Source organism: Triturus cristatus, chromosome 8, assembly GCF_964204655.1.
Source record: "Triturus cristatus chromosome 8, aTriCri1.1, whole genome shotgun sequence".
NCBI lineage: Eukaryota > Metazoa > Chordata > Amphibia > Caudata > Salamandridae > Triturus > Triturus cristatus.
The window spans coordinates 749,466,064-749,485,296 of record NC_140591.1 but is presented as its reverse complement, the minus strand read 5'-3'; the positions used below and the strand labels follow the sequence as shown (position 1 = coordinate 749,485,296).

Below are 19,233 nucleotides of genomic sequence, written 5' to 3'. Positions count from 1 at the left end.
GAGAAAATAGCCTTTAAATCAATATATATATCTGAGCCCGCTTACGGTACGCTTACCGTACGCTTACCGTAAGCGTACGGTGGCGTGCGCGAGCGCGATTCTGATTGGCTCTTAGATCTTAGTAAACATTCGAATCGGCCGAAACCAGGAAGCGGCGGCCGCCATTTTGTCTCTCGCACTGAGTGTTGTTTATCAAACAAGATGGCCAAAAAAATGTTACGGGGCTGTTTTGACACCTCCTTCCCACATAGTCATGTTGAGGGAGTCCCCAAACATCCCCCAAGAGCAAAAACGGTTTTATTTTTTTTTCGGCAATTTCGCCGAGTACGCTTACCGTACGCTTACCGTAAGCGTACGGTAAAAAAAAATAAATAAAAAAAACACTATCCACACTTACCCCACCCCCTGTGCTTTTGGTGGCCGTAGGCCACCAAATGTACAGGGCTTATTAATAGGTAAAAAAAACTAAATTTTGGCAACATGAAATTATAAAATCGAAATAAAAAAAACACTATCCACATTGACCCCACCCCCTGTGCTTTTGGTGGCCGAAGGCCACCAAATGTACAGGGCTTATTAAAGTTGATAAAAACCGTGCACGGAACGAACTGCGTTAAGTGGGCGTGCACGCCTCGAATGGCGTAAAGTAACTTAGCATTTAAAAAACCGTACAAATTCACTGAAAAAACCATAGGTTTCACACACGTTATAGTTAGGAATTAGCATTTAAAAAACCTTGCAAATTCACTGAAAAAACCATAGGTTTCACACATGTTATAGTTAGCGGAAATTTTACTGATAAAAAACCAGTGAAATTGCCCCGTTATAGTTAGTGCTGGCAACTATAACTCACGCGACCGCAATCTTCTGCTGATGACATATGTGTCTTTATGAAAAAAAAATATTTGTAATATATGTATAGCTAAAAATGTATGGAAGAAGACATGGGCAAATAAGTGTCTAAATACAGTATTAGCATCAGCAGAGGATTGCGGTCGCGTGAGTTATAGTTGCCAGCACTAACTATAACGGGGCAATTTCACTGGTTTTTTATCAGTAAAATTTCCGCTAACTATAACATGTGTGAAACCTATGGTTTTTTCAGTGAATATATATATACATACATACATACATATATATATATATATATATATATATTCACTGAAAAAACCATAGGTTTCAGGGGTGTTATAGTTAGCTGGACTTTTCACTTGTACAAAACCATTGAAATTCCCCCGTTATAGTTAGTTCAGCTAACTATAACTCGCGCGCCCGCAATGCACTGCTGATGACGTCACATATTACATCACTCATGACATGGTCAGTGACATCACTCATGACATCACTGATGACATCTCAAATGACATCACTGATGACATCACTGATGACATCATCCAGTGAATGTGTGTTATTCTGAAAATTAAATATGTTTTATATATGTATATCTCAAGGTCGATGGAAGAATAAATGGGTATATAAGTGTCTAAATGGATGATTTGTTTTTGAAAAATTGATTGTGTAACTGACTGATTAAGTGTATCATAGTGAATACATGGCTTAGTGAGTAATGTTTAAATATGTAAATATCTGTATCAGTCTCTCACTTTGTGTATAAGTGGCTGCATGGGTTGGTGAGTAGCTACATGGGTGTCTATATAGGTTATTAGTTGGTTTTTTGAGTATCAGTCTGAGTGTCTGCATGGTTCGGTGGGGGTATTACGTAGTGCATAGGTGCATGAATGAGTGACTCACTGTTTGTATGTGTTGAACACAGTATGTGTGCAGGACTGTATGGGTGGATGAGTGTGTGTATGGGTGTGTTAGTGAGTGAATGACTGTCTCAATAGTGTCTTTATGAGTAACTACATATGTTTTAAACTAGTATATGTGACTATTGGTGTATATATGTGAGTATATGTGAGAGTGAGAGATTGAAAGAGTTCCTGTATGAATAAGTATGTGTTTCTATAAGTGATTGTTTAAAAGACTAAGTTTGTGTAAGTTTCCGTAGAAGTAAGTGTGGTGGTGTGTGTATAACTGTATATGCAAGTAAATGTATGTTTGATTCTTTATTAGCATGAGTGACTATGTGTGTGAGTAACTATGGATGAGTGGCATTGTGTAACAGGATGTATAGGTGTATGAGTACATATGATGAGTGAGTACATGTATGAGTGACTGTATTGGACTGTTGGTGAATGAGTGGATGTGTATGTGGATCTTAGAATTACTGAAGAGGTTGTTGTAACTGGTATTGGTATGTCCATTGTTTTGAAAATTTTAGTCTCTATTTTTGAATGTGTGTATCAAAGGTTATATTAGGGTGAGAGGAGGTCTGCCACTCTATCACAAGGATGATGTCATCAGTGATGTCATCAGTGATGTCATTTGAGATGTCATCAGTGATGTCATGAGTGATGTCACTGACCATGTCATGAGTGATGTAATATGTGACGTCATCAGCAGTGCATTGCGGGCGCGCGAGTTATAGTTAGCTGAACTAACTATAACGGGGGAATTTCAATGGTTTTGTACAAGTGAAAAGTCCAGCTAACTATAACACCCCTGAAACCTATGGTTTTTTCAGTGAATTTCTGAGGTTTTTTAAATGCTAATTCCTAACTATAACGTGCCTGAAACCTATGGTTTTTTCTGTTAATTTCAAAGGTTTTTTAAATGCTAATTTCTAACTATGCCTACAGAGATAGGACATGTGAAGAAAGAAGAAAAAATGCACAGAAAGAAACAAAAGAAGTGCAGAAAGAAGCAACAGAAGTCCTCAAATACGAAGATAAGTGCAGGAAGAAGGATAACGTGCAGAAAGAACAAAAAGAAGAGCAGAAAGAAGCCTTGTTGCAAAATCATCCTGTACCCTCAACTTTTTCAGACGGATACTGGTGGTAACTGAGTCTGACTAACCAGTCCTAGAGCCAGTGCTATGTTAAAAGACACTTAGAATACAGTGAAAACACCTACATACACTAGGGAACATTATGCGTTGGGGTCCCCCTGTGATTAGCCTTACCTCCTCTATAAGCCCCTAGTATATAATAGGGCATGGGGATTAAAACTACCTCTTAAAACAGGCCACAGGGCGTTTTTGCACACGTTAACTCAGGCCCCGTCCCCTCCTTTCACCATTGTGTAAACACGCCCTGTGTCCGTTTTTAGTTGGGAGATTAAGTTCATTTGAGTCCTGAGGGTCCCTAGGGTCCAACTAGCCCACTAGGTACCTCCAGTAAGTGCCACAGAGCTGCGTTGCAGAGAGGTGTAAAAAGTGGCACGGCCTGGACCACCTCTCTGCAATGCAGCTCAGTGGCGCTTACTGGAAGCACTTGGTGGGCTAGTTAGCCCCCAGGGGCCCTCAGTATTGAAGGGAAATTATATCCCCAATTTAAAACGTGCCATGGTGCGTGTTTGCACACGTCACCTCAGGCCCCGTCCCCTCCCTTCACCACTGTGTAAACGCGCCCTGTGGCTGTTCTAAGTTGAGAGATTAAGTCCCCTTGAATCCTAAGGGTCCCTAGGGTCACACTAGACCACTAGGTACCTCCAGTAAGCGCCACAGAGCTGCGTTGCAGAGAGGTGTAAAAAGGGGCTTGGCCTCAGAACACCTGTCTGCAGCGCAGCTCCCTGGCGCATACTGGAGATGCCTGTTGGGGGCGCGTTTGCAGAGTGCTGCATGGAGGGGGCATGGCCTCCGGCACGATGCCAGTCTTTTATTTATTTTATTTTTTTAAGAAGGGGGGCTGTGTGGTTCCCCTTCTTATTCTAATTTATTGGCCCTGATGACCCCATCCCCCAGGGCCTGTCTCCTAATTATATTTTTTTGACCCCAATCCCCAGGGCCGGCCACTGTTTTTTATTATTTTTAAAAAATATATATTTATAGACACACCTAGGACATGCTGGACAAACCGTACGTACCTATCACCATGACGATTTGCGTGATATTCATTAAAAGGCGACTATGCATGCAATTAATCCACGTGGAATGTATTTACACCACTAGTGAAGCTCTGACATGTCTGATGCTCTACCGTGCCTAATCCAGGTAGACACCCTTGTCGTTTATTTATACAAACATGGGTAGCTATTGACGGGCACATTTAATACACATGCACACCAAGCCATTCAAAGGGGATTCGACAAAAATTCGACCAAAACTATGCAAGAAACCCCCCTCACAGTTAATAAAACACACATCCACTGCCGGATGTGTAATACTTTTTATTTTACTCTCTGGAAAGGGGACGAACATCACTTGCGAGTCACAGCGCTCTCCTGACAGAGCCCAATGCTGTGTTACACCCACCATTGCCTGCCGAGTGCCACACACCTCTGTATTGTATTCCACTAGCTAGTGCATATGCTATGACACTCTCTAGCCCATGTGCACTGTAACACCACCCCGTGAAAATGTCATGCCACACTGGTCTTCGCACGGGTTACATTGCCCCATCTAACGTGCCTTCCTCGATGCCTATGTTATAACGCACAGTGCTATGCCATACATATTACAATTTGGGATCCATATCTTTGTCACAGTGCATATGCAACGTTACACTCCCCAGCACATATTTTATATTACAACTTTAGAGACTAGTTAGGTTACACAACACTGCCCTGTGCATATTACACTCCAAGGCGCATATCGCATAGCACACGCTAGTGCCTGTGCTATCTCGCGCTCTCCAATGAATCTGTCATTGCGCACAATGTATTGCATATTATATTTCATGCCTGGTTCATCTTATATCACACTTTTTGGTGCATAGTTTATACCATACACTATATCTAGTTTTCATTTTCAATCGTGCTCTCAGGACTATGTTCTATATAACACTGTGTTCACCTACCCTTTTCACGGGCATTACATTTTGCGATAGGGGGTGGAGGGTCAGGGGGTGTTTTTGCCAAGTGAGCCCGGAGTCACAGTCACTAACGTCTTCTTCTTCCTGAATAAAAGTGAGATTATGCTGCATACTTGTTCATATTTTAAGTAGTTTGCACAGACAAAATGTTTTAAAAACAATAAAGTTTCTAATACCCGCCTTCTCTGAACAGTTAGCTTGCTGCCCCATCCCCCTCCTCCCTATCCTCTGTTGTGTGAATCCATGGACTAGCCTCCTCCCTCCTGCCATGCATGGTCTGATGTGCTGCCACTGCCCTCAATTTAGTATGATGTACCAGTCCACTCCTCCTGCCCTCCATTGCCCAATTCTATGCCCCATCATTGACCTCCTGCTTAAACTCTGTGCTTAGCTTGCTGCCCCTATTCTCCTTCCCCCTGCCCTCCGATGTCTTTGTGCATGCCCCTGCTCCATCCTTTTTGCCCACCATGTCCCATGGACCTGCCACTCCTATCTACTCTGAGTGTTCTGTTGAGCTGCCACTCCCCTCCCACCTGCCTAGCATTGTCAGATGACTGTAACCTGTCCCTGCCACCTCCACCCTGCCTGTCCACATGCCATGCCTCTATCCTCTTCCTCCTGTCCTACATGGTCCATTGTACTGCCACACCCTTCTGCCCTCCCTGGTCTGTTGTGCTGCAATTGCTCCTCCTGCCTGCCCCGTGTGGTCTGTTGTGAGGCCCCTTCCCCTGAACTTTCTTGTCTGTGCACAGGTCCTGACCCTCCCTTCTATCCTCCATCGTCCTTTGTGCATGCCCCTGCACCCTCCTTCTTGCCCATCATAGCCATTGTGCTGCCACTAACCCTCCCACTTGCCATGCATGGTCTTCTGTGCTGCCATGGCCCCTCCCACCTTCCCTGTGTGGTCAGTTAGCTGCCCCTGACCCCCTCCCACCTTCCCTCCATGGTCTGTGTGTATGCCATCACAGTCTCACTGTTGCTCTTCATGTTGTGTCTTGCTTCTAGTGCCCATCCTGCCTGACCTCCATGGCCATCTTGCTGCTCCTGCCCTGCCCCCTTGCCCCCAGCCCTCTGTTTACATGTGCAGACCCCTACTCCCTCCCTCCTGGCTTGTCTGTTCCATTGTAATGCCCCTGATCCGTCCCTCCTGCCCTTTATGGTCTGTTATGCTGCAGCCTTCTCTCCTGTCTGTCCATTATGGTCAGCTAGCTACCATTGCCTCTTGCCCCTCTGTTCTCTGTTGTCCATGTGCATGGTCCTGTCCCCTCCCTCTTGCTTTCTATGGATTGTTGTGCTGCACTCCCGTCCTGCATGCCCTGTGTGGTGTATTGTGCTGCTGCAAACCCTGATGCCTGCCCTGCAGGGTCAGTTTGGTGCACCTCTCCATGTCTCTCCTGTCCTCTGTTATCCAAGTCCATGTCCCTATCCCATTTCCTTCCATGATCCAATGTACCATACTTGCGAACATTTTGAACTTGGTAAGAGGGAGATTTTGAAAAAAAACTGGGGTATTGATTTTCCCCTTTGAGTTACATTGAAAAAGAGGATATTGTAGACAGGAGACAGATCAAATAAAGCCCATTTGAGCTTAAAAACATTGGACGTTTCCTGGCTGAATCGGGTCTGTTGGCATGTATGGTTGTACTACCATTGCCTCTTCCTTCTGCCCACAATGGTCTATTACATTGCCACAGCCTTGAAGGAGGGTAGATTTTGTATCACAGGGGGCCCCTGGCCCGTTCTGTCCACACCTGAAGTATGAGACCCTTGTCCTTGCCCTGCCAGCCGCATTTGTAGGCCGTATTAAATTGACCAGCGGGTCCTGTGTTGCTATATAATTATCCTGAGACATCCTTACCACTCAGCCAGTATAAAACCCCTGTGTAGGCCCTTCTGTTCAATATGTAGGCCTCTTTGTTAAATTGACCATAGCTCTGCAATTTTAGTGTATAGCAGTCTGAAGGCAGGTCTGCGAGGCCTTCTGCTCCAAACTAGTAGCCCCCACCCTACCCGAGTGCTCCGTGCTCGGTATCAAAGTTCAACATCCCCCTGAAGCTGTCGACATACAGTAGGCTGCATCCTGGACTGGTACTTGCTTCCTGGGCAGGTTTCCCGCTTTTAAGGAAGTGGAAACCGCAGAGCGTCAAGTTAGGAGAACTGAGGAGATTTTATACATGAATATATTGAATTCCTGTACAATACCCATTATTTTCTGCTTGCTCTATGGAACTTACGATAAGCGATTGGCCTGAGAGACTGACCTTTTCACCCAGTCCATTGTCAGCATTAAGTGGGTAAATGACGAAATGTCTGGTAAAATCTGCAGACGAAGCTTTTGGGTAGCATACGTAGGTAGATGTAGCGTGCAAAGGAGCCCACAAAATGATATAAAAAGGGAGCACCCACAGATATCGACGGACAACCTCGCCGTCTGTATGTAGGTTAACAGGCTGTGCAGGTTTTCCCCAAGAACTGGGAGCTCTTGTCTTCCTTTGCTTAAAATGTCTTGCTCGGCTTTGCTTGAAGTATCTTATTCTATTTTACCTATATGAAATGTCATGTTATGTTTAACCATTGTTCTCTTTACTTTTGCATTTAAAAGATGTTGTATTGTAATTGCAGGAATGCTTGCTCTAAGAGTAAATGTGAGTGTCCCTAGGTAACATTTTCCTTGGTGTAACTTGTTTCTCATGATGCATTTATAGATGTGTTTTCTCTCTCTCTCTGTCAGTCCATTAATTGAGATACAGAGAATATCATGACAGCTGTATGATTATCTGGATTCTGTATTTTGTACTTTAGGTCTCTATTCTGCGGTTTCTTTGAAGTTGCATCTTCTCATTAAACTGCCATTGTATTCTGCCTCCAATTCCATGTCTCATATGTCTGTTTTCTTCATTTTTGGAGCAAGCGTTCCTAGGCACCCCGGCTCAAATTAAGGTGCCCCTTTTGTCCCTGACTCACTCTCCTGCTCAGTTCTGTGGTGGCTCCCGGGGCTCTGGGGACCGCCCCTAGCTTCCTTGACCCGTAATAGATCTTCCCTCCAACAGCCTCTCTTGCAAGTCCTGTATTGTTGGTTTGTTGCCCCTGCCCCCCTTTCCACTGCCCTCCATAGTCTGTTGTGCTTCCACGGCCCTTCCTGCCTGCTCAGTGTGGTTAAATTGTTGCCTTTGCACCCTCCTACCTGCCTTCAATTTTCAGAGTCCGTGCCCCTGGCCTCTGCCTCTCAACAGTATCCTAATGAACAACTAGATTGCTAACATTCTATATTTATTACAAAAGTGTGGAGCGCCTGACATCATCTTGATGTAATCAAAACTGTAATACCTAGAGCATTCCTTTAGAAATTACATATATGAGAGGGTCTTATTGGCATCAAAATTATGGTTAGTGCTCTAAAAGACTAAAATAAGGACATATTTTCTGAGTTTTCAAATAGCGACAAAGCACTTTTAAATTATTTGTTATCTTTATGTTTTTTTATCTAGTTGACAACTTGATTAAATGTTGCACTTAGGGGAGAGGATGTGGTGTTACTTCCAGAACTGCAGACTTTGCAACTGGGGAACCAGGTTGAAGTTTCTGCTTCAGCTCGACATTCTATGATTCTGGTCAAATCACTTAGTCTCCCCATGTCTACAACCAAAATGAATTTGTTCTTGTGTGATGTAACCAATGCTCATGTAAAGCACTCCAATACCTGACAAGTCTGCACTATATAACACTGCAAAAACACAAAATAATAAGTGTTTTGCACACTTCTGTCATTGGGCTATATTTGGGCTATATCTGGGTGATTTTGGGCTACATTTGGGCTCTTTTGTCTCCGGTGGCCATCTTGGGAGATTTATTTGTTATGAAGTTTCCTAATTTCCTCATGTACTGCAGTCTCCTCAGTCGGAAATGCTTTCAGTTTTTTACTTTGATTCCATCATGAAGGTATTCAGATATGTCACACATTTGCCATGAATTCTGAATGTTAGCACTCTAGTTGCTCATTAGATCACTGTAGTAAAACTACTGCTCACCATGGAAGTCTGCTCCTGGTATTAAAAGTGCATGTTTCAGTCTGCATGTCAGAATTTTTTAATGAAATAGAAGAGGATTTGAGAAGTCACTCAAAATGTGCCCTCATTTTCTTTCTTCAGCATTAATCATAATTTCTATGGCAAAATGAACCCCCTCATTGTGTTCCTTTTTAAATTAAATGTTTTAAGTGTTACCAGTTTATTCCAATCAAGATGGCTTCAGGTGTGCCATACTTTTGTCATAATGAAGACAGTAAGTGCTCTAGTTGTTTTTAAGAACATTCTTGGACATTCTGTCATTGGGCTATACTTGGGCTACATCTGGGTGATATTTGGGCTACATTTGGGCTCTTTTGTCTCTGGTGGCCATCTTGGGAGACTTATTTGTTATGAAGTTTCCTAATTTCCTCATTTACTGCAGTCTCCTCAGTAGGAAATACTTTCAGTTTTTTACTTTGATTCCATCAAGAAGGCATTCAAATGTGTCACACATTTGCCATAAAATCAGAATGTTAGCACTCTTTTTGCTCATTAGATCACTGTAGTAAAGCTACTGCTCACCAGGGAAAACTGCTGCTGGTATTGAAAGTGCATGTTTCAGTCTGCATGCCAGGATTTGAGAAGTCACTCAAAATGTGCCCTAATTTTTCTTTATGCAGCACTAATCATACTTTTTATGGAAAAATGAACCACCTCATTTTGTTCCTTTTTAAATTAAATGTTTTAAGAGTTACCACTTTAATCCAAGCAAGATGGCTTCAGGTGTGCCATACATTTATCATAAGTAGGACGGTTAGCGCTCTAGTAGTTCTTTGGAACACTCTGGAAAGCTGCAGTAGAACACAAAGGAATCAACTGACAGTCTCTGCCCTTGTTGGATGTACATGTTTTACTGAGAATGTCAGACTTCATTCTCACATGACTGAGAAAGATAATGTGAATTTACAGAAAATAAGCTCTCAGTTTAGCTTATAGATCACCTTCCAAACCTCTGTGGTAAAAGCATGAGAAAATATTTTTCTCTCAATCATGATATCCCAGCAGAAGGCTTTTTCACATGGTGAAATCACCTTAGAACATACCACAATTCCTAAAATGAGTATGGTACCATCAACAAATGATTTATAATGTAACTAAAGTCTTAAAATCTTCTATTAACTGCAATGCTTTTTAATGAGGTGCTATCATGTATATTGGTCCCAAGATGGCTGCCAACACTTCTTGGATGAAGTGCTGACAGCCAATCAGATCTCAGGATGAGATGTGTGGTTAGGCTCCGCCCACATATATATATTGATTTAAATGCTATTTTCTCAGGAACTACTGAACAGATTTACACCAGACCTACAAAAGGCACTTCCTTGACCTGAGGACTACCTCTCTGCCAAATTTCAAGTAACTCTGTTCAGCCGTTCGGGCTGTAGCTGTGTCTAAAGGTCCTATGGAAAAATGCATGGGAAAAACGCGTTTTGGGACCCCCCTTTTTTCTCAGCCCCCGCTTGACGAATCCCCCCGAGACTTTCAGGGTAGGAGCGGAGCGTAGCGCCCCACCTATTTTGAAAATTTCGCGAGGATTCATCGACCGGCGCCAAAGTTATTCCAAATAGAATGTTGCGGATTTCCTATGGAAACAGGGTCCTAACTATAACTATCTACTGGCGACCGCCAGTAGATAATATATATATATATATATATATATATATATATATATATATATTACCTACTGGCGGTCGCCAGTAGGTAGTTATAGTTAGGACCACGTTTCCATAGGAAATCCGCAACATTCTATTTTGAATAACTTTGGCGCCGGTTGACGAATCCTCGCGAATTTTTCAAAATAGGTGGGGCGCTACGCTCCGCTCCTACCCTGAAAGTCTCGGGGGGATTCGTCAAGCGGGGGCTGAGATAAAAGGGGGGTCCCAAAACGCGTTTTTCCCATGCATTTTTCTATAGGACCTTTAGACACAGCTACAGCCCGAACGGCTGAACAGAATTACTTGAAATTTGGCAGAGAGGTAGTCCTCAGGTCAAGGAAGTGCCTTTTGTAGGTTTGGTGTAAATCTGTTCAGTAGATTCTGAGAAAATAGCTTTTAAATCAATATATATATCTGTGGCAGCTTACGGTGTGCTTACGGTGCTCTTATGGTACGCGTACGGTGGCGTGAGCGAGCGCGATTCTGATTGGCCCTTAGATCTTAGTAAACATTCGAATCGGTCGAAACCAGGAAGCGGCGGCCGCCATTTTCTCTCTCGCACTCTGACAGGGGGTTGAAAAACAAAGTGCAAATCATGTAAAGGGGCTGTTTACACAGCTCCCAAGCACCTAGCCATGTCGAGGGAGTCCCCAACGATCCCCCAAGTGAAAAAAGGCAATTTTAATTTTTTCGAAAATTTCGCCGATTACGCTTACCGTACGCGTACGGTAAGAAATAATAATAAAAAAAAAAATATCCACATTCTCCCCACCCCGTGTGCAAATGGTGCCCGATTGTCACCTTTTGTGCATTGTTCATCAGAGATAAACAAAACATATATTTTACCTGTCACAACGATGCTCATCATATGACCTCCATGTGCGCACGGTGCGCGAAGCGCATCGTGCGTTCATGGCCCATCTAGCGTAACGTGGGCACGCGGTGCGCAAAGCGCACCGCGTGCTCACTGTGCGCGCACGGTGCGCGCACGCAACGAACTGCGTTAAGTGGGCACACGCCACAAATGGCGTAAAGTAACTTAGCATTTAAAAAAACGTACAAATTCACTGAAAAAACCATAGGTTTCACACACGTTATAGTTAGGAATTAGCATTTAAAAAACCTTGCAAATTCACTGAAAAAACCATAGGTTTCACACATGTTATAGTTAGCTGGACATTTTACTGATAAAAAACCAATGAAATTCCCCCGTTATAGTTACTGTAGGCAACTATAACTCACGCGACCGTAATCCTCTGCTGATGACATATGTGTCTTTATGAAAGAAAAATATTTGTAATATATGTATAGCTAAAATTTAATGGAAGAAGACATGGGCAAATAAGTGTCTAAATACAGTATTAGCATCAGCAGAGGATTACGGTCGCGTGAGTTATAGTTGCCTACAGTAACTATAACGGGGGAATTTCATTGTTTTTTTATCAGTAAAATGTCCAGCTAACTATAACATGTGTGAAACCTATGGTTTTTTCAGTGAATATATATATATATATATATATATATATATATATAAATTCACTGAAAAAACCATAGGTTTCACACACGTTATAGTTAGGAATTAGCATTTAAAAAACCTTGCAAATTCACTGAAAAAACCATAGGTTTCACACATGTTATAGTTAGCTGTACATTTCACTCGTAAAAAACCAATGAAATTCCCCCGTTATAGTTAGTGCAGGCAACTATAACTCACGCGACCGCAATCCTCTGCTGATGCTAATACTGTATTTAGACACTTATTTGCCCATGTCTTCTTCCATTAAATTTTAGCTATACATATATTACAAATATTTTTTTTTCATAAAGACACATATGTTATCAGCAGAAGATTGCGGTCGCGTGAGTTATAGTTGCCTGCACTAACTATAACGGGGGAATTTCATTGGTTTTTTACGAGTGAAATGTACAGCTAACTATAACATGTGTGAAACCTATGGTTTTTTCAGTGAATTTGCAAGGTTTTTTAAATGCTAATTCCTAACTATAACATGTGTGAAACCTATGGTTTTTTCAGTGAATTTGTACGGTTTTTTAAATGCTAAGTTACTTTACGCCATTCATGGCGTGCGCGCCCAGTTAACGCAGTTTGTTCCGTGCGCGCACGGTGCGCTTCGTGCAACGTGCGCGCACAGTGAGCACGCGGTGCGCTTCGCGCACCGCGCGCCCACTTTACGCAGTTAGTGCCGTGCACGCACGGTGGTCACGCGGTGCGCTGCGCGCACCGCGTGCCCACGTTATGCGGGATGGGCCATGTACGCACGATGCGCTTCGCGCACCGTGCGCACATTTGTTAATTTCATAGCTCTTATATGCCATGCACAAATGGTGCCCTTCGGGCACCATTTGCACACGGGGTGGGGAGAATGTGGAGAATTTTTTTTTTTATTATTTTTACCGTACGCGTACGGTAAGCGTAATCGGCGATTTACCGAAAAAAAAAAAAATTGTTTTGGGCTTGGGGGTTGTTTGGGGACTCCTATATCAATGCTGGGTGGTTAGGATCTCAAGAAACTGCCTCTTTAGACATTTTTGGGCTTCGTTTTTGCTGCCCAACTCAGAGAGCGAGAGAGAAAATGGCGGCCACCGCTTCCTGGTTTCGACCGATTCGAATGCTTACTAAGATCTAAGAGCCAATCAAAATCGCGCTCGCGCACGCCACCGTACGCTTACGGTAAGCTTACGGTAAGCGCACCGTAAGCGCACCGTAAGCTGCCACAGATATATATATTGATTTAAAGGCTATTTTCTCAGAATCTACTGAACAGATTTACACCAAACCTACAAAAGGCACTTCCTTGACCTGAGGACTACCTCTCTGCCAAATTTCAAGTAATTCTGTTCAGCCGTTCGGGCTGTAGCTGTGTCTAAAGGTCCTATGGAAAAATGCATGGGAAAAACGCGTTTTGGGACCCCCCTTTTATCTCAGCCCCCGCTTGACGAATCCCCCCGAGACTTTCAGGGTAGGAGCAGAGGGTAGCGCCCCACCTATTTTGAAAAATTCGCGAGGATTCGTCGACCGGCGCCAAAGTTATTCAAAATAGAATGTTGCAGATTTCCTATGGAAACGTGGTCCTAACTATAACTACCTACTGGCGACCGCCAGTAGGTAATATATATATACATATATATATATATGTATATCTCTATATATAAATCACAAAATTCCCACAGCTGCTGGCTGACAAGCGGGACGCGGGCACCAGTTGAGTGTATAGATTTCTTCTTTATTTGCTGACGCTTAGCATGGCAGATGACACGTTTCACCCATCAACTGGGCTTGATCACATGACAAGATTAAAGTCTGTCTTTGCTTTTAAGCACCCTCACCATGCATACATCACGTGACATAGTGAAAATGAAAAACAGGCTCCACTTGGATTGATTTTACATAGACATTCAGAATGATTAACAATACTTCTAATACATTTATAAATATAGCAGCAGGGGTTCAAATGTTAAAAACTATTCTAGGTATATATATATATATATATATATATATATATATATATATATAAATACCTTTTTTTTACTAAATGGATGGCTGTGTGCAGCTGGAAGTGGAGCTGGATGCAGTGATTGCCGGTATAGGGCGCCTGCGATGGGGTTGGGCAAAGGGCCTGGCCTGCTGTCAGACCCTGGGTCTATTCCCACACCAAGCACGGACATAAACTTCTTACTTTATCTTAACATGTTAAATATTTTATTTTATTATGTGCTATTTATTCATCTCTTATCCAATGGTATCACAATGATCTTTTTATAAAAAGGCTTAGATATTTATCACATTACCTTCTGAATTTATCATCTCGAATTCCAGGAGCTTTAATCCCACACATGCACAGAGTAACCTTTCCATTCCATCGACACTGGCATGCAAGCGCTCTGCAATTGTTGGAGAGGACAGGGGGACACCGCACTCCTGCAACAGGTCAAAGATGCCCAGTTCACAGGCAGTGAACAGTACCTGTGAAAAAATAGCAATAATTACAACTATAAAGTAACAAAGATTATTTAAAAATGTTGGTGATTACAAAGTATGCAAATTCTTCTATTGAGCAGTGACTGTAAGAGGTAAATTGATTATTTGAGGTGATGTTCTTGCATGTACGGTTTGGAAACCTGAAATTTGCAAGTAATCTTGATACTACAACCTCAGAGACAGTCATCTATTTTTTTGTGTCCATCTGTGCACTAGACTGACTGAAAGGTGAAAGGCAGCTCTATAAAGACATATCACAAATTGCATGAATAAATGTGAGTTAAAGAAGGACCGCCCGACCCAACCCCCTTCGAACCATGTTGTTGTTGCCAGAACAAACTACCTGTGAAATGTTTGGAAAATTACAGTATTTACACTTAAATCATTGGAAGCCGATAAAATGTGCTCATGAAAATCTCCCATTTAAAGAACAGCCCATGAAAAAAATTGGATTATTTTTATTGGTTTAATTGTTTTTTAGTTTTCTTTACTATATGGCTAGATGTAAATGTGTTTAAACAAACAGTTTTTTTAGGTCTGACTTTAGAGGGCTTTAGCTTCATACTAGAGCTGAGGAGCATTAATGAGGGAAACAAAATGATAGTTCCTTATGTTTTCCATTGGTCTGTACCTCAGGAATTCACTTATTATGCTGAATACTAATGTAAAATGTTTTAACCTTTATTGTATGGATTATTTTTCATATCATTGCCTTAAATAGATTGCCATTTCATAGCCTTTATTCAAACTCAATTATTACCAGTCGTCAGACTAGTTTTTGACCAAGTAAGTTTCTGCAGATGTATTATCCTACTCCCTCTTATACGTCCATATACCCACAATTATTTTGATGGTGGTTAGTAGTGCTTTGGAAAACTCCCAAATAAATGTCAAAAATAACACATCAACAAATAAGACTATCATTTCAAATCTTGCTTTTTTTACTTTTATTAGTGGCTAATATTTTTGTTATATGTTTACCCTGTATCAAAGTGGATGAGATTCTCTTAATTGGTGGCAGTCACAACTTTACAGTCCATTACTGGAAGCTGTGTGAGGGATTATGGCCCTATATGTGATAATTTGATATCCATAGCAAAAAGGATCCTTCTAGCTTACTAAATATTAAGTATGCATCAGGTGCAAAAATCCTTAGGGGGTGACTGACAGTATAAGGAATGGACCTGCTTAGTTCCTACAGTGCAATATAGTTTTAATAATGTTTACAAATGAAAACATTTATATAAAATAAACACTGTAGTAAGACTTCACCTTTCTACCTAAGTACTGACAATTAATATTCCCCTGCTCAATCGCATTCATTAAATTGATTCCTTGGATCATAAGATCTGAGTCTGAGGTTTCTAGCATGTGACATACAGATTGTGAGATATTCACTCAAAAAGTTGCTCAACTCATTTAAATACATCACTGAAATTGGAGCCTGTAACCTGAGAGATTCCCTCTGATCTCTCCAGAAGGGTCAGGATTAAAGACGCATTATTAGCATTCGATACATTTTCACACATTACATACAAGCCCAACACATCTTCCCTACGGTGGTAAAGCCCTCCAAATAGTTAGATTTCACTCTGACAAAAGAAAGAGGATATATCCTGAGAATATTCCACAGTAATCAGTTAAAGTTCTTAATGAATCAACACCAATAGTCTTCTTAATCTTCTTTTATTTCTTTAAACCTTCTCCAAGAACAGTCCTAACCACCAACATGTGTTTCGTCTCTTTGTGGTGTAAGCCACAGACTTCCTCAGGGCTATTTAACAATGTTCAAAGATTAACAGCAACATTTGAATTATTAATGAGTGTAAATATTTATCATATTTCCAAGAACTTATCAAATTCCTGATCCATGAGACAAGAAAATGTAGTCTCTCCAGCTTCCCTTGTGCATAAAGAAACCATCAGGTACCCGTAAGAGCAGCGTGGTCAAAAGCGAGTCCTGAGAAACGGCGTCTAGACGTGTTGGCGGCTAGGACTGTTTAAAGAAATAAAAGAAGATTAAGAAGACTATTGGTGTTGATTAAGAACTTTAACTGACTTTTTTTGTGGAATATGCTCAGGATGTATCCTCTTTCTTTTGTCTAAATGGTGTAGAGTTTGTCTATACCTTCTGGTATGTGGTGGGTGGCCATTACCATATCCTTGGAGCAACCAGATTTCTTGAATTTTCATTACATCACAACTCTGCGCAATTGATACCCAGCCATCCCTTCTTTGTAGTAGATTTCACTCTGCTAATCTTAACCCCCATGTCAGAGAAATTACTAAGTGTGGAGATTTTAACTGTAGTTGTTCCATAACACTAAGACCACTAGGACATCTCCAAACCTGCTAAACAGGTACAGGTAATAGCGCACATAGAATATGGCAACATACTATTAAGTGGACTACCTACATCATTCCTAAACCCTTTCAAAGCTATCTGTGCAACCAGGCTTATCACTCAGGCAATAGAATTCAACAGAATAACTCACATTGTAAACTTTCTGAAGTAGCTAACACTTGAAAATGACTTAAGCTAAAAGAGTCTGCACACGGACAAACCCTGACACCGAAATCACCTACATGGTTCCATATTGTATAAAAACTGGAACTGTCTGGGAAAAACTAGACAAGCAGGAACATGAGAAGCAAATGGAATCTACTCCCCCAAACACCTTTTTAAACAAAATGTAAAACATCATGAGAAGAATCTCAGGTAACGCTTCCTGTATTTAGAATCCCCTTCCCACCAAGATCTTTCTTTCATGCCACCATCTACTAAACCTGTTTTAGGATCACACACTATGCTCAAGCCAATAAACATATTTAGTTGATGCCATAAAATTCCTAATATTGTCCTACTCAATTCACAATAGCCTCAATTGTATGCCATTTGTCACTGCATCACTACTAGACAGCATGCCAAATAATTATCAGCATTCTCAAATTCATGTCTCCTCCACATACAAACTATATCATAATGTAAAATCTCCCTCGCTATCGTGACTGGAAATTTAGATTCTATTAAGGATACTGAGATGAAGATCATGGCAAGCATTCTTTACTGTACTAGCAGAAAAGTATAAAAAAAACAAATATATATATATATATATATATATTTTCACCAAAAAAAGAAATGCTCGCACTCCAGGATGTAGGTATCAAGAACTTTTTACTTCGATTTACAAACAGCTCTCCACCTTCGAATTTCCTTAAACAAACCAACGCGTTTCGACCACTCTGGTCTTGCTCACGGTTAGCTGTGTTCTACAAGTAATGTCTTTATACATACAACTGCCCATGCAGCCCTTATGATGCATCATGGGAAATGTAGTACACATGGCGAAAAAGTGATTTTTTTATATATATACAGTGCAAACAGTGTTATTAATTACAAGTTTGAATGGTGAACCAATTTGTTCTTTTCTATATACATTCGATATATGTTTTTTGTTTGCGTTTTAGTAATGACTTAGTGCCCTGATTGTATGATATTATGCCTCATGCAATTTCATTTTACGCATTATAACCAGCCAGTACATGATTTGCTTCTATTTTTAATAAACTTTTAGATCTTTTACATCACAGATATTTAAATCTTTTTTCCTCTTTCTACAAGCAGGTTGTTTACAAGTGTACATGGAGTTCTTCATCAGCGTTCAGTCCTCTCGGCTGTTTGGTTTGAAATCTGATTATCATTTTTGACTCCAATTGTCTTAGTTTTTTGGTTCTATCTCCTCCTCTTCCATTCATGGGGATTGTTGCAAGTCCCCAATAGTTCATTTGTTGACATTCATATTCTTGATGAGATTTCATATGTTTTGCCATTGCATACGTCTGGTCATTATTTTGGATTGCACGGATATGTTCCAATATTCTCTTTTTCAGTTTACATATTGTGCTTCCAATGTATCTGCTTCCGCAGTTGCATTCCAACATGTATATGGCAAATGCACTTTCACAGTTGATTTTTTCTCTGATTATATATTTATTTCCTTTTGGACCCATGATTTCTTTTTTGTTCATTCCAATTTTACAAGCCTTGCATTTTTCACATTTTTTTAAGCCTTTTTGATGTTCCGAGAGCCAAGTTTTCTTTTTTATTTCTGTAAAATGACTATGCACGATTTTATCTTGAATTGATGGTGCTTTTTTATAAGTTATACTTGGTTTATCATTGAGAAGTTTTCTCATATCTGGATCTCTCAGTAGTATATGCCAGTGTTTATTCATTATTTCTGAAATGGCATGATTTTCTTTACTATAAGACAAGATCATTCTTATGTCTGATGCTTCATTTTTTTGTTGTTCGTTCACTTGTAAGATGGATTCTCTTGGAATTTGTTCTGTCTTGGTTCTTCCCATTCTTATATCTGTCGGTTTGTAGCCTCTTTCTAGGAATTGTTTGGTTGTTTCATCCATTTTTTGTTTTAATTAATTTTCATCTGAGCAGTTGCGTTTCATACGTAAAAATTCCCCAAAGGGTATGCTTTTAATCAGGGGTTTTGGATGAAAGCTCGTACCATGGAGCAGACTTTTTGTGGCTGCGGGTTTTCGATATGTTGTGGTTTTTAGTTGGCCATTTTCCTGGTATACTACAATATCCAGGAATTGGATTTTTGTTTTGTTAGAGT

The 19,233-nt window shown here is 41.0% G+C and overlaps 1 protein-coding gene across 1 annotated transcript in view; it reads right to left on the bottom strand.

Moving 5' to 3' along the window:
* Positions 1-19,233, bottom strand: part of LOC146805022 (acetylserotonin O-methyltransferase-like) — a 447,344-nt gene that overhangs the window by 368,378 nt on the left and 59,733 nt on the right. Inside the window, exon 2 of the mRNA XM_085620450.1 lies at positions 14,407-14,581. Within this exon, the coding sequence (XP_085476576.1) occupies positions 14,407-14,581 (175 nt within the window). The remainder of the gene's footprint in view (positions 1-14,406; positions 14,582-19,233) is intronic.